A 17,345-nucleotide genomic window follows, 5' to 3' on the forward strand; every position below is an offset into this window, starting at 1 on the left:
ATTTCCCAAGGTGGTTTTGGGTCTAACGAGTGGTTGGTGTTGATGTCCAGCAGGAAATCTTGCAAACCAGATGATTGGTGTGGTTCAAACTGTAACCTTGTTAAAGCGTTGGTCAGGTTGCACTTAGAGTTATTTAATTAGTTTCCCAATAATATTTGTGTACAATTTTTAGGTGACCACCGCTTTTTTTGCTTCCATCACAGTACAGGAGAAGACAGTTGCTTCTTGTTATCAGAGTGAGATATTAATCCAGTGCTCTTTTTTCTTTAAGTCATCTTTAGGCAGTCATTTTGATAACTTCTTTTGAATACTAGTATCTAAAATGGTGTTATAAACTTAAATTGAAAGCGTTCAGTATATTAGGCACTGTACTGGAAAGGTTTTTAAAAACATAAGAGCATTCTCTGTGTTCAAGAAACGAATAGCCTTATTATGGGGACAGCTATAAATTGAATCACAATAAAGTATAATAAACCATACACTAGTGATAGGAACAAAATACTCTGGGATTATAGATAAGAGGGTAGGCAGTTCTTTCTGAGTTTTCAGGAAAGAATTCAAAAGAGGTAACATTTTCATGGGACTTGAAAGACTGGCTTTTGACTAGAAGAGAGAGGAAGGGTATTTTAACTATACAGAAATGATATGAGTTAAAAATTAATTTAAAATATATGTATATTTTATTCTTAGTTTACTGGAGTGTAATTCACATATAATAAGATCCATACATTTCATATATACCATTCTTTGAATTTTGACAAACCTATGTAGTTTCACAACTATCACCTAAATCAAGATTAAAACATTTTTTATCACCCCCTAAAAGCCCCTCATGTCCCTGTGTAGTAATCAGTGTATATATGCATTTTTAAGAGACATCAGGTAGAAGTTTTGAGTGGATGTTTTTTATCTTCTCTGATATTTATTAATTTCATCCTAGATGGTCTGTTTTACCCGGGGTTGTTTTCCTAGCTTTCCAAGTTTGGATTATTTAGGTGTGTGTCTTAGCAAGTTAATTTACGAAAGACTGTTACAAAAGTTAATTGTTTAATAATTTACAGACATGTATTATTATTCTTATCATCATCATCATCATCATCATCATTTTAACAGGGAGGACAGTTTAATCTTACCAGGAGTCAAAGAAATGCAAACCACAATACCACATTCTCCCTGTCAAATTGGTGAAAGTTTGTGTAACTGATAACCCTTAGCCCTGGTCATGATTAGAGCGTAAAAGGAGACAGACTTCGGGGGATTCCACATGAATACCCACCTTGATCCAGGGCTTCTATTTCTGATTGTCTAAGCTAAGGAACAGTCTCCAAAGACGCAGAAATACTGATGCACAAAAATGTTCATCGCAGGGCAACTGAAAAATGAATAGGAGCACTATGTTCAATATCTTGTAATAACTTGGAAAAAATATGAAAATGAATACATGTATGTATATGCATGACTGGGACATTGTGCTGTCCACCAAGACATGTATTATTTTAAAGCTGATTTTACAATACTTGTTTCTTTTAGTTAGGGGAAGGGATGGGATTAAAAACCATAATGTTAAATACACAGATTTGTTTTGTGATTTTATGAAGGCCAAGGCATGACAAAAGAACAAATTGATGGTTTTGAAAAGAAAAGAAGAGGGATGGAAGGGGAACAGTGGGAGGAAGTAATTAAAATGAGTGTTTTAATACACACTCTCAAGGCAGTTAATGAAAACAATACTCTAAATACGTGAGATTCATCCTATTTTGTCTGTATCATTCTCTGCACCTGCTTGCACAATTTGCAAAAGCAGATGCAGTCAGTGCCCTAAAGAAGCTCGTAGTCTGGAATTGGGAATCTGATTTCTGTCATTATATTTATTTACATAAAACACTATTAGAAAGAGTAGGCACTAATTAAATTTGCTATAAAGAAACTGTATATCTATGGGAAAGAAACATAAGAAGTTGTATATAGATTCAGTTAAAATTGTATATGGAAAATGTTATTAGAATTCACTATTTAAAGGATAATGAATTCTGTTTAGGATGAATACTCCATCAGCGAATTCCTCTGTAATGATGTACCTACTCGTGTGTTATGCTAAAACCATTTCATACCTGCCTTTTTTCTCTGTAAAAGAGAAAAGCGCAGCCTGTGGCAGGTGTGTCCTGTAGTTGCTCAGTCCTGTAGTTGACTACGACAAGTAAGTCAGTCTAATATAGTGTAAAATTATATTCAGAATTTTTTTAATCCAAAGTATTATATTTAAAAATTTCTCTTAATTATTGATTCCTAATTATTATGTATTTGGCAAATTTTCATAAATGTTTCATGTATGCTTGAAAAGAATGTATGTTCTCTACTATTGGTATAGTGTTATGTTTATCACCACTAATCAAGCTTGTTGGTTACGTTTAAATTTTATGTTACTGTACCAATCTTCCGCTACTTGATTTACTGATTATTGAAAAAAATGTGTCAAAATCTCCTAGTCTAATAATGAGACTGTCAGTTTTTCTTTTCAGGTCTGTCAGTTTTTGCTTTATATGTTAGGAGGCTGTGTCATTATATGCATACAAATTTAAATTTTATATCTTCCTGGTATCATTTTGCAGTGATGTCTTTATTCTAGGAATGCCCTTTACCTAAAGTCTGTTGTTGAATAGTTTTATTAATATGACTAAGTTTTATCTTAGTTAGAATTCGCCTAAAGCTCTTTACCACTGATTAATTATCAGTCTTCCTTGGTTTAGGTATATCTCTTATAAGCAGCATATGGCTGGATTTTTATTATTAATTTGACCTGACAATCTTTTTTTCTTAAATAGACTTTCATATTTAGAGCAGTTTTAGATTCATAGTAAAACTGGGCAGAAAGTACAGAGAGTTCCTATGTAGCCACTGCCAACACACAAAATCTTCTCTGCCATCAACATCTCACACCAGAGTGGTACCATATTAATACATCATTATGATCAAAAGTCTATAATTCACATTAAATTTACTCTTGGTATTGTACATTCTGTAGATTTAAACAAGTGTCTCATGACGTGTATCCACCATTGTAGTATCATTTAGAATAGTTTTATTGTTTTAAAAATTCTGTGTTCCTCCTATTCACCCCTCCTTCTATCCTAGCCCCTGGCAACCACTAATATTTTCTTGTCTCCATAGTTTTGCCTTTTCAGAATGTCATACAGTTGCAATCATACTGAATGTAACCTTTTCAGATTGACTTCTTACAATTAGTTACATGAAGTTAAGTTTCTTCCATGTCTTTTCATGGCTTGAAAGGCATTTCCTTCTAGCACTGAATAATACTCTATTGTCTGAATGTACCACAGTTTATTTATACATTCACATACTGAAAGACATCTTGTTTGTTTCCAAGTTTTGGCAGTTATGAATAAAGCTGCTGTAAATACCTGTGTGCAGATTTTTGTGTAAACATAAGTTTTCAACACATTTGGGTAAATACCAAGGAACAAAACTGCTGGATCAAATGCTAAGGGTATATTTAGCTTTATGAAAAACTGCCAAACTGTCTTCTGAAGTGACGATACCATTTTGCATTCCCACTGGCAGTGACTGAGAGTCCCTGTTCCTCCACATCCTCACCAGAATTTGGTGGTGTCAGTATTTTGGATTTTGACCATTCTAATAAGTGTGTACTGATACCTTGTTTTAATTTGTAATTTCCTGATGGCATATGATGTTGAACGTCTTTTCATATGCTGATTTGTCATCTGTATATCTTCTTTGGCAAGTTGTCTGTTTTGGTGTTTTGCCTATTTTTCAGTTGTCTTGTTCATTTTCTTATTTAGTTTTAAGAGATCTTTGTATATTTTGATTAACGACCTTTTATGGAATATGTCTTTTCAGACATGTTCTACCAATCTGTAGCTTCTCTTCTCATTTTCTAGACATTGCCTTTTTCAGACTGAAGTTTTCAATTTTAGTAAAGTCCAACTTACACATTATTTCTTTCATGTATTGTGCTTGTGGTGTTATGTCCGAAAAGTCATTACCCAAAGCCATCTAGGTTTCTTCCTGTGTCATCTTGTAGGAGTTTTATAAGTTTTGCATTTTACATTTAGGTTTCTGATTTATTTTGAGTTAAATTTTGTGAAGGGGATAAGCTCTGTGTCTAGATTCGTATTTTTGCATGTGAATGTCTAATCATTCTAACATTTCTTGAAAAGACTATCTTTGTAACATTGTATTGCCTTTGTCCCTTTGTCAAGATCAGTTAACTGTATTTTTCCAGATCTATTTCTGGACTCTCTTATGTTTCCTTGACCTCTTTGTCTATTTTTAATTACCAACACCATGCTTTCTTGATTATTGTAGCTTGATAGTAAGTCTTAAAGTCAGACAGTGCCTGCCAGTCTTCCAACTTTGTTTTACTTCACTATTATATTGGCTATTCTGGGTTTTTTGTCCTTCAATGTAACCTTTAGAATGAGTGTCAATATCCATAAAATACTTTGCTGGGATTTTGACTGAGATTGCCTTATGTTTATAGATCAAGTTGGGAAGACCTGACATCTTGACAACATTGAGTCTTCCCATCCAAAAACCTGGAATGTATTTCCATTTATTCAATTGTTTGATATCTTTCATCGGAGTTTTGTAGTTTTTCTCATATAAATCTTGTGCATATTTTGTTAAATTTATGCGTAAGGTTTTCATTTTGGGGTGTAGTTGTATTGTGATTTTAATTTCATAGTTGCTACTATATAAGAAAGGGATTGACTTTTGTATATTAATCTTGTATCTTGTAACCTTGTTATAATTGCTAGTTCTAGGAATTTTTTGTCAGTTCCTCTTTTTTCTACAAAAATGGTTATGTCATCTGTGAACAAAGACAGCTCAATTTTGTCTTCCTTTTTATTTCCTTTTCATCCTATTGCATTAGCTAGGACTTTCAGTACAATGATGAAAAGCATTGATAAGAGGACGCCTCCTTGCCTTTTTCCTGATCTTAGCCAGAAAACTTCATGTTTCTCACTGTGAGTTTGTTGTTAGCTGTAGATTTTTTGTAGCTATTCTTTTTCAAGTTGAACAAGTTTTTCTCTCTTCCTCATTGCAGAGAATATCATAAATGGCTTTTGAATTTTGTCAAATAGTTTCCCTGCATCTATTGATATGATTATGTAATTTTTCTTCTTTAATCTGTTGATGTGGTTGATTGCATTGATATTTTAATGTTGAACCAGCTATGTATACCTGAGATAAATTCCACTTGGTCATGGTGTATATTTCTTTGTATACATTTTTGATTCAATTTGTTAATATTTTGTTGAGGATTTTTGCATGTATTTTCATGATAAATTCATGGTTTTCTTCTAATGTCTTTGTCTGGTTTTGGTATTAGGATGACCTCATAGAGTAAGTTAGGAAGTATTCTCTCTTCTTGTTCCTATTTTCTGAAAGAATTTGTAGAGAATTGGTGTAATTTCTTTCTCAAATGTTTGTTCGAATTCACTGTTGAACCAGTCAGGGCTTGTTTCTTTCTATTTTGGAAGGTTATTAATTATTAATTCTATTTCTTTAATAGATATAGGATTATTCAGATTGTCTATTTGAGTCTTGGCAGATTTTGCCTTTCAAAAAATTCATCCATTTCAACTAGGTAATTAAAAATTTGAACATATAGTTACTCTTAGTAATGCTGTATTATTCTTTTCATATCTTTAGGATCTGTATTGATATTCCCTCTTTCATTTCTAGGATCAGTAAATTGTGTCTTCTCTCTTTTTCTTAGTTAACCTGGGTAGAGGCTTATGTATAATAGAAATCTTTTCAGGGAACCAGCTTTTTGTTTGTTTACTTACTCCATTGATTTCTGGAAAAAAAAATTCTTCTCTGTCTGAAGTTAATATGATTAGTACTGACATGGTGTGTTTTTCTTCCCTTTTAAAAAAGTTTTTAACATAAATTTTTTTTGGCAGGGGTAATTAGGTTTATGTATTACTATTTTTTAAATGGAGGTGCTGGGGATTGAACCTAGGACCTTGTGCATGCTAAGCACGCACCCTACCGCTGGGCTGTACCCTCCCAACAATTATGTTTTTTTTTAAACGCCATTGTTACTTAAAAAAAAAATAAATCTGAGTGAGTTAGAAGATAGGACAAGATCCCACTAGAATGTCCCTGTGCAGGGGTTCCCTGTGCAGTAGCAGGACTGAATCCTTGATTAGCTGCCCTTGCGGTCCACGGTTCTGTTCTCTCAGGTCGTCTCCTTCACCAACTTGTCCTACTGTTTTTTTGTAATTTGACATTTTCTTTCTGGAGTACAGTTTGAAGATATGCATTAAAATATAAAACATGTTCAATCTTCAACCCGCTAATACTTCTAGGAGCTTTTCATAAGTCTGTGATTCACAAGTTCACAAAGACGCATGCATAAAAACCAAGATGTTTTAAAAATGAGATATTGCAAACAACATAAATGTGTGTAGATAGGGCAGTGATAAAAATGTAAATTTAATTTAATGAAACAAAATACAGCACAATTGTATTGACATAGAAATAAGTCTGTACCTTTTTTGAGTGCAAAAGTTTACAGAACAGTTTTTATAAACATATTATGTAAAATGTCTTTGTATACAGAGAACTGTCCAAAAGGATGTTTGCCTGAATGCTATCAGTGATTTTCTTTAGATAATGGAACTCTGGATGATTCTCACTTCTTTACATTTTTCATAGTGAGCATATGTGTCTTACAAAAACAGTACATTTTACTGAACTTCGTATAGTTCTTGATTAACAACTTGTGGATTATTCACTTTACAAATGAACTGTTGAAGACTTAAACTTTTCTCACACCATTCAGCACCTTTCTGAATCATCTCTCCTAATACCGATGTTTATTCAGGAAATTATCTTATTTTAATATTAATCTGAAAAGAACAAAATCAGAAGCAATGATTAGTCAAAATCTTTTAAAGCCAAATGGAAGTGAGGTCTTACCTGACATCCTACATGGATTATGTACTTTTAGTTCCTAGGTAATAACTTGGTAATAATGGGGCTGCTCTCAGCTGTTAGGTAATTACTGCTGCTGGAAATGAGCGTGCAGGTACAGTTCTTGCTGAAGTTCTTCATTCGAGACCTGGCAAGTTACGTAGCCTTCCTGGGTCTCAGATCGCTCATCTGAAAATTAGGAAGAAATTGCCTGATTTATCAGTTTGTTTGTGAGCATTTAGTGTGGTATAACTACATGTAAAGCACTTTTAACAGCATCTGAAACTTTAAATAAAAGTGCTCAAGAGACAATTATTATCTATGAGTACAAGAAAAGTCAGTTATCTTGTATTTTCTTAAGTAGATCAGTGATTTTACTTAGGGTGTATCTTATGTAGGATGCTCCTTCCAAATGATAATTTTGGATTTATTTTAGCTCCAGCTCAAAGATGGTCTTCTGTTGCAGTGTACTGTCAGAATTAAGAAGTGAAATTTAGGAATGAATTTTCTAAACATGGTACTGTGATTTTAGCTAATGTATCCTCTTTGACGAATGCTTTTTGGACCATTGGAGAAACGTGGCCTGCTGATAATTAATACTTACTAATTTCCGTTAGTCTGGCTTATTAACATAACAGTAAACATAACAATTTTCAAATTATTGGTGACTGAAAAGTTTGTTCTCTCATTTAATTCCAACAATTTTAATCTGTTCTATTTTTGTTCTATTTCCCCCACCTCAAAGTCTAGATTGAATATTTTCAGTCTCATGAGGATTGTTATTTATCATATTTAAGTTTAATTATTTGCCTGGTAAAACACATTTCATCGTGTGTTTTATAAGTAGGACTAGTATTGATTCTGATTTTATGAAATTCTGTGTGCATCTGGACTTATATAAAATACACAATTAAAGGCTCAGTTATTATTATTTATTATATGCTAAGTCTACTGATTTATTACTCAAATGCTTTTCACAAACTCATATGGTACTAGTAATTTCTCATAATTGTGTCATGATTTGTATCACAGTTCAGGTTTTTTTGAAGAAAAACCATATCTTTCTTGTAATTTTTCTTATTTTCTTGAAAAAGAATGATAAAAAGTAACATTAATATTAAAAATAGGAAAAATAGATTATCTCAACTTTCTGACTGTTCGGTCACTTGCTCTCAATGTAGACTGCCTGCCTAAAAAAGTTTTAAATCAGAACAACTTGAATGATATAGATCTGTTTTTAAATACTGGGTATCAGAATAAGTTCATATTTAAAGAAGGCTTCTATGTAAATGCAGTCTGAATCTGAGAAAATATCTTATTTGCCTTTAGAAAATGAGAAATCTGAGTAGGAATGTATATCTACATAATATATATGTATATATATAATATATATGTATGTATATCTCTTTTGGTTTTGTTTCCCCTAAGAACACTGTTCAGAAAAAGTATCTGGCTTATTTGTTGAAGATATTGAGTCTACACATAGCACATTTTCTTAAGAAAACTTTGTTCAAACTCTAAGTGCCTAGTCCATGATAACTGGCTCATGGTTCTGTGTGCTTTTTCATTAGCACATTGGAATAAAAATAAATACAAGAACTCTGTATTCTTTAATATCAGCTATCACATAATATTCCTTTGATTGTTTGCATATTCACTTTTTTGAACCTACAGCAAAATCTTGGGATGAGAACAATATTCTTTCAATTTCTATAACGGTACTTTACTAGAAGCACAAATAATCTATTAGGATAATTGATCATCAAGCAAACATCAGTTATCATCTAATTGCTCTCTTGCTGCAAGCTAATATTAATCATTTCAGTGAGTCATTTTTCCGTTTAATTATGGGAAAGATATTTTATTTCATTATTTTCTGATTCACTTTCATATTTGGAATAGTTTTGAAGTTATATCTCATGTCGTGTACTTTACTGAGTTTGGGGCAAAGGAAAATATGTCTTTGCTGATGGAAGAAAGGTGAATTCAGTGTTTCGTGGCTCCTAAGCCTTCATTTTAGCAAAGTTTCCATTGTTTCCTCTACTAACGACTTCAAATGAATTCCACCAGCCGTTCTACGTGTTGATCTCAGTGCCATAATCATAATCCAGTTATCTTTCCTTGTAGCATCAGCGGCTGCTTGAAATGCTTGATACAGAGAAGGAACTCTTAAAAGAAAAAATAAAGGAAGCTTTGATTCAGCAATCTCAAGAACAGAAGGTAGTAGTTTAAGTTTGATCAGAGTGTGGAAAGAATGTTTTGTTACGTCAAATAATACATTTAATATCTGTCTTATCATTTATAGGAAATATTGGAAAAATGTTTGGAGGAAGAAAGACAAAGAAATAAAGAGGCATTAGTATCTGCTGCAAAGGTATTTCTATCTGAAAAGTTTATCCTGTAGTTTAATTGCAGTAGTTTTTATTAGTTCTGTTTTTGTTGTGTTTACCCCCACCTCAAAGCCTAAATTGAATGCTATTGGTCTCATGTACGAATTGCTTTTTATCATTTTTATGTCTAATTATTTGCCTGGTACAGACCCCCTGATAACAATCAGTTTCTTTGTAAATAAGTAGAACTAACAAACTGAGTTTATTAATGGTATAGTCAGTCTACTTTTAAAAATATTTCATTCCAAAAAAATCAAAAAGAATTTTTTGTCCTCTTCTACTGTTCATATTCTTGTTAAATTTACATTACACAAGATCGTGATGATATTGAAATGCTTTACGTTTAGATTGTTAATCATTTTTTAAAAGAATGTATGTATATATAGAGAGAGAAAGAGAGACTAATATCCACTTGGTAGGTACCATACAAGTAATGAGTATGTATGTGTGTATATGTACATATATTTATGATTTTTAAAGCAACTTTGAAATAGTTCATCTGGGTAGTATATTCATAGATTTTAAATGTACATATACTAATAAATACATATGTTGACCTGAAATAAATATACTATCTGATAGTTGTCCAGCAAAGGTGGGTTTGCTCAGGATCAGCAGAGAATTGCATTTTGGGGTGTGCAACCATGGTGAGCCGCATACAAGTTCCCACGTGGCAAGGAGAGCACTTTCACAGAGAGAAAAGGAAGTTGGGGCTGTTACAGCAAACAAGGAGTCTCTGGCTTTTCTCAGTCTGAGTCCTACCAGGACATAAGAGGGGTCTGTCCTCTTCCGTTGGCCTCTGCTGTCTTCGCAGGGAATGGTAGTTCCCCCTAACTGCGTCTCCTGACACTATTTAAATTTTAATTAATTACTTATTTAATTGAAGTTTCTGTTTATTTTCCGCTTTGATCAAGATCTTTCTCTGAAATCACTGCTGATCAAGAGTCAGGTTTTCCAGTTTCAGGACTTTTTGTCCCTCAGTGACAGGAAGGACCCTTCCTGGGTGTAATGTGGACTGGAAACCTATTGCAGTGACATTCAAGTAATGAAGAAAGGTAGGAAGGAGACCTCCCAGGCACTTTTTATCTAAAGTTCATGTGTTATCAAGATTGGAGATCGTCTGAAGTGTTATGTCATCATCAAAGGTTTGGTGACACACTTTCAACAGGCCTGGTCTAGGTTTCTTGGGGAAGCTGTCTCATCAAATCTCATTGCTTTATTTCTGGGAAATCTTTACTTTCATGTCACCAGGTGATATGGAGGTTCAGTTAGGGCTTGGTTCTTCCTTTAGGTGTGTCACATGAATCCAAGAGTCTATTCCTTGGAGTTTGGCAGCACAAGGATTGGTTATCAGTACCTGATAGGGGCCTCTCCAGTGAGGCTGAAGAGAGTTCTTTCAGAACTGTCTTTTCCAGTAGACAAAATCTCCAGGTTGCAAGGTGCGATGCTTAAGGTCATCGTCTCCCAAGGGTGTACGGTGAAAAGATGCTCTGCTGAGCCATGGTTATTTTTAATGGAAGCAATTAGGCCTTTGCAATATTGGGATGTCTCTTCTTTTATCAGTTGGGAGTCAAAATTGACAGGAGCCAAGTGCATTGGGCGTCCCGTGACTATCTCAGAGGGTGAAAATGTATGAGATACCTCCCAAAGAGGTGAATCTGGGATTTAGAAGGATCAGCACCGTGCTTTCGGCCAAGGCATTTGGAGGGCCTCTACAAATTTTGCCAAATGAGTCTTAACGCTATTGTTGCATTCAGCTAAAGTGGAGGATTGAGGGTGATAAGCGCAGGGAAAATGTAAAAACAACCAAGCAGCACGCACTTGTTGAAGCGCCTCACCGCTAACGTGGATTCCTAGGTCGCTGTGAAGTTTGAGAAGACTTCTTCAGGTAGGGCTAGTCTTTTCCAAAAGGACTTTAGCCACAGAAGAAAGCGTAACCGGTCTGCAAGGGAAGGCTTCTTTCCCTCCAGTGTGAAAACTACAAACCATGACTAAAGCATAGTTATACGCATGAAACAGACGGAGTTGTATGAAATCCATTTACAAATGTGACCTTTTTTTGTTATGATATAATGAAATGTGTCAACATCTGGAGGAGTTGCATAACTCACTGAATCAGTGTTTTCCATATAAAAAAATGTTTTAAAAATTAGATAGAGGGTTCATTCAAAGGGCAAGAGAGGATTATAATGTAAGGCAGTATAAAAAAATCCATTGGCATGGTTTGATTTTCCTTATTGCAACTTACCTTTAAGAACTAGCTCTTGTTAAGTTTTTGTATGGAGTCAAAAAGAATATCTACAGTGATCTCAGCTGGCTTTTCTCTCTATATCTTTGTGAGACTGGGTTTGTTTTTTTTAATATACTTTGATCAAAAAAATATCATTACAGATTTAATACAAAAGGTAGGTCTGAGAATCTAGGCTCTTGTATTAAGTCACATAGTAAGGAGGTTTACATTCTTCTCATTCTTTAATTTTGGAAAATATAATTATTTTTCGTAAAATACAGTATGTGTTACTATACTGTGCATTTAATGGTATGAACTCTAAATGAATTAAGGAGTAAATATTCTTATTTTCTCTTGGTTTGAATTTCTAGTATGTAAAAGCTTAACATGTGTAACCCAAGTAAGCTAAAGCTCTTACAAGGCATCTATAATTTTGAAGAATATAAAGAGATCCTAAGGCCAAACAGTTTGAAAACCGCTACTTAAAGCTAAGCCTTGGTTTCTTTGAAGTTTAGAAATGCCACAGAAATAAGTTGGTTATTTGCACAAAAACAAATAGTTGATTTTATTTTACAGCAATTACAACATCAGAAAGAAACCTATAGAATCAAAGTTTTGTGTTTTTTAGGTTAATTCAAGCCTGTCTTATTTAAGGAATATTGTGTAGTCACTTTTTCAAACATTTTTGTTTTGGTCATTATTTATTTTGAAGCTTGAGAAAGAAGCAATGACGGAAGCAGTTTTAAAAGCCATAGAAGAGGAAAGAAAACATTTGGAAAAAGCTCACGCTGAAGAAAGGGAGTTATGGAAGACTGAGCACGCGAAGGATCAAGAGAAAGTATCTCAGGAGATTCAAAAAGCTATACAGGAGCAAAGAAAAATTAGTCAGGTTAGTAAAATTCGCTCTTTGTCAATATTTTTTTCTTATTCTCAAAATAAAGTATTTCTGCTACTATTTTCTTTTACTTGAAATCACCTTATTGGACATAATTGTCTTACCTTTGATTTGAATATTTTAACTGAATAATTTTCAATTTATCTGCACTTTTACTTTTTAACACCCATCACTTTACCTTTTTACTCTATTTGCAAAGAAGTCAGAATCCAAATTCATGTTCAGTCCTTGCAGCTGCATTAAGGCTCCTGTTTAATATGTTTGCTTTTTCTTTTTCACAAACACACACATACATATACAATCAAAGAAAAAAATGTATGTGTATGGAAAACAGTTTAATTGATTTATGTCTAATTTGTATATTTATGTACCTGTGGTTGGTAGCAGTAACAGAACCTGACAAATAACCCCTTAGTCTTGTAAGATACATACGCATCAACACATGTGGCCTGTCTACAAAATAACTTGATTACTTACCTGAACTATTAAAAACTACATTGATTTCATTTTCCATAATTGAATTTGCATGGTTCTATTTTACTTGTGTTTGGTCTTTTCTTTATATAGACAATGAGATATCTGAATAAATCAAGTAAATCTTTCTTCCAACAAGTATAAAGAGAAAAAAAAAATTATGGAAATCTTTGTTTTACAGATCAAAACATTACATATATGTCCATTGTTCATTCAACCGTGCATTATAAATGTACCTGAAATGACTAACTTTTGAGAACAAACAACCTAGAAGATTTACTTATGAGTCATTAGCTAATCTTAATGAAGCCTAGGATGCTGAGTCTTTCTAATATCCAGGATCAATGTTAGATGCTTTTAAAAGATGTCACCTAAGTTTATTCTCAAGAACACACAGTTAACTCATTTATTTTAAAAATTATACAGATCTGTAATGACATCTATGGTAAGATAACTGTATAACAGTAGTGTGGTAATAGATCTTATTTTTTTTCCTTGCTTTTTTCCATTAAAGTAATGATTACTTTCTAATTCTTTCTGTAACCTACGTTAGTATCAACAAATATATATATATATTGTATGTGTGTTTAATTGTCTCTCAGTTCATTTGGTTGGAATTCCATGCCAGTAAGGTCATTTGGGAGAGTTTACTTAAAACTTTTTTTGTGACCACAGACCATTCCTTTAAGCTAACACAGATGTGGGTTATTAGTCACCATGAAATTGGGAAAGAGGGCAGGAATAAATCAGCACATACTCATCACCCAAACAACAACAACAAAAATGTATCTTAAAGAGCATCCTCTCTGTCAGTTTGTCAGGAGCATTCTTGTCCACACGAAATACTATAGTATATAATATACTTTGATATTTGTTGTCTGTTGGCTCGGAGTACTGTGACGATAACCCAGTCTTGTTGTGAATAAATACTTTGTGTTTATTTTCTTTAAAAGTGGTTGTATATTTTTCTAGAGAGAGAGAAGTGTGTATGTGTTTAATTGCCTTGTAGCTGACAGTTGAATAGAGAAGATCTGTAGGAGAGAGAACAGTGTTGCCAAGTAACACTCAGATTTTCAAATGTGAGTTGGTGCTATCAAATGTATGCCAGGTCCTCCTTAAAGAGCTCACTGCTTTTATTCTTACATGGTTGTAGTAAAACCTAAAATCAAACAGCTGTCATTCTACCAGCCCCTTAAAACTTCTCAGTTCTATTCTAGAAAATTGACAAATTACTTTTCTTTGGAGCCAGATAAAGCTTATATATCTTTCATATCTTTTATTTATTTAAGCCAGCAGGATAAGCAAATAAATTGCCATGGTCAAACTTAGTCTTTGGTGTTTTACATTAATAATTGAAAGGACTTCCCATTATATTCCCAGGATTATACTTATTTCTGGGGGTACAGTAGTGAAAAAAAAAAATTTTCCCTGCCTTCTTGTGAAGAAAACTGACAGGGAGCTATTAAAGGTATAAGAATGTGAAGTAGTGATCAGTGTCACAAAGGAAAATGAAGCTGTGTAAGAGGCTAGAGAGGTAGGGAACCAATGTATAAATCAGGCAGTCAGGTAAGGACTCTCTAAGGAGGTAGCATCTGAGCTGAGGCCTGCTTTGAAGTGAGGCATTTACTTTGTGAGTGGCTGGGGAAAGAGTGCTTTAGGCATGAGAAATAGCAAGCGCAAAGGCCCTGAGGCAGAAAGATGCTTGGTATAACTAAAACTGTGTGGCACCGTTATGGATATAGACAGACACGCAGACCAGTGGAATAGGATAGAATACAAAGGCACAGATTTTCCTGTAATTTACTAATCTATAAAGATGAAGTTACAAATTAGATAGGATAAGTTACCTTAGCATTTCAGGGTTTTTAATCTGGGTTCAATGGAAGGGGGCCCTAGACAGTCTGTGAATTTACTGAAGTTATGCAAAATTTGTGTACATGTGCAGATTTTTCTGCAGAGATAGTCTAGACCTTTTATTAGATTTTCAAAAGTATCTTACTGATTAACCCAGAATAGATTAAAAATACAGTCATCCCTCAGTATCTGTGGGGGATTGATTCTCAGACCCACTGTTAATTCCAAAATCTGCCAACTCTCAAGTCCTAAAGTCGGCCCTCCATATGGCAGTTCTGCATCTGCGAGTTCAACCAACCGTGGATCGTGTAGTACTGTATGTATTTATTGAAAAAAAAATGTTTAAGTAGACCCATGCCTGTGTTATTCAGGGGTCAATTGTAATTGCTATTGGCTGCCCATTTCCTTCTGGACTTTGTATACCAAATGAATTTCAGATAGATTAAGTCTATACATTTAATATATTATAAAGTATCAAATATTGATACTCTTTGAAAGGGAGGGTCCAGGCAGAACTTGTGGAATGGCAAGACTAAGGACCTTTGCAAATTAGCTTCTCCAGAAAGGCAATGAGAAAACTAGCAAAAATGGACAAAATCAGTTTTTTTTTTTTTTTTAGAACTCTGGAAATTAACCAGTAGCTTCAACAACCCAAGAAGTATTTATTCAAGAAAAATAGTTAAATCTCTGTCTATAAGTACAGCAAGCTTTGTAGAGTTTTATCTTGCCTTATTCCCATCCCCTACTGCCCAACTCCATGGTAGCTTTAAAAACTAGTACAGCATCACAATCACGGCAGCTGTGAACATCAGCAATGGAGAAGGCACTGAACGAGCAGACCAGGTTCAGAGCTCCAGAAAAACTGTCCCCAGAGAATTGTTACTGTTTGGCCTGACTGGCAGTTCCCTAGAAAGTTTGCATTCACAAGGCTTGTTGATGTTCGACCTGACTCAGTGTTTGCTCAGCAGGAAAAGCTCTATACCCACAATGTTTGTCAGAAACAATAAGTGGCAACTGTTTTAACTTTTCAGCTGCCTGGGACAAAAATACCACTTGGGGCAAACAAGAGGCCAGCCAAAAAACTTAAAATTGAGAATTCTGGGAAATGTGGTTGCCATAGATAACTTTGAAAAGCTCTTTCTCTTAAAAATGTTCTTGGAATACTTGAAGGTCACACACATACATAAGGTATATGTGCCCAGGAAAGACCTAAGAAGGTCTTAATCTCTTACCGCTGGCTGACTGATTCTATGCAAGCAGAAAGTGGAGGCTGAGGTAGAGTTGTAAACTGTGTGTTGAGGGTGTGCCCCAACAGATAGAGGTTGACAAATAATGAAAAACTTATGAGTTCAAGTTACTTAAGAAATAACTAATTTGTCTAATCGTAAGCTGACCACTGAGCTAACCTAGCAGAGACTTAAATGGCTACATACGACAAAGAATATAGACTTGGCAGAATTAGTACAGAAAAGTTGTAGAATGAAAGTTCCTAAAGAAACAAATAGCAGCAACAGTTATTCCTGGGGGATGAAGGAAAGCTAATTTCCGGAGTTGCTGTGTTACATTATTTCAGATGTCTAGTTTTTATCAACAACACACAATTATGAGATATGCAGAGAAACAGTAAGGCATGCTTATAAACAGGAAAAATTGTCAGTAGAAACTACAATGATGTTGGACTTAATAGACAAAGATTTTAATCTGCTATCATAAATAGTGCAAAGAACGAAAGGGGACCATTTCTCAAAATTTATAAGCCCTCATCATATATATTACAGGTATGTGTGCTCTTCAAAAACTAACACTAGAATTTTTTGAAAAACTGCTCTATTAAATTTTCAAAGTGCACCCTCTTTGCTATAAAAACAAGGTTGCATGTACATGAGTGAATATTTCTCTTCCTACTGTACAGTGAAAATGTAATATATGTGTGTACAAATATATACATATATTATATATAGTTTACATTTTGTGTATGTTGTACATTTTCACTGTATTCTCTAAGTGTCTTAGTATCACTTCTTTATTTTCCATTTATTTTTCTTTGTTATGTATATGGATGATTTCTTCTATTGTATCTTCTAATTCACTAATTCTCTAACTTGCTTTTAAAAACCCATCTATTACATTCTGAGTTACACCTCTTTTATTTTTTATTTTTCTAGAATATTTATTCATTTATTTATGTCATTCAGATGTGTCATTTTGTTTATTTCTGCTTAATCTCAGAATCAGGAAATAGCCTCAAGACAAATCAAATTTGAGTGGCTGGGCTAACGTGTCTGTCTTCTTCCAGATCATGAAACACTATTTTTAGTATCTAATAAGATCTTTGATGCTTGTAAAGTATTTTGGTTATTTTCTTTTATTTGGATCGGCTTCTTTAGTTTTCTAAAGCAAGAGTCTTGGTGCTAATTACATGTACACCAGTATTAGGAGCCCCATTGTTATCATATTATGAGGCAGAATTTGGAATCCCTTATTTATCATAACACTAAGGAGAAGGAGATACAAAGTGAAATGGAAAGATGGTGTTTTG

General features: G+C 33.9%; 1 protein-coding gene across 4 annotated transcripts in view; it reads left to right on the forward strand.

Annotated features, from left to right (window-relative positions):
* The window catches only part of CCDC91 (coiled-coil domain containing 91), a 224,895-nt gene that overhangs the window by 138,849 nt on the left and 68,701 nt on the right, over positions 1 to 17,345 (forward strand). For all 4 annotated transcript variants that reach the window (XM_064479162.1, XM_064479161.1, XM_031443870.2 and 1 more), the window contains 3 exons: positions 9,091 to 9,183; positions 9,269 to 9,337; positions 12,296 to 12,472. In XM_064479162.1, the coding sequence (XP_064335232.1) occupies positions 9,091 to 9,183; positions 9,269 to 9,337; positions 12,296 to 12,472 (339 nt within the window). The remainder of the gene's footprint in view (positions 1 to 9,090; positions 9,184 to 9,268; positions 9,338 to 12,295; positions 12,473 to 17,345) is intronic.

The sequence above is a fragment of the Camelus dromedarius genome, chromosome 25 (genome assembly GCF_036321535.1).
Source record: "Camelus dromedarius isolate mCamDro1 chromosome 25, mCamDro1.pat, whole genome shotgun sequence".
Lineage (NCBI taxonomy): Eukaryota > Metazoa > Chordata > Mammalia > Artiodactyla > Camelidae > Camelus > Camelus dromedarius.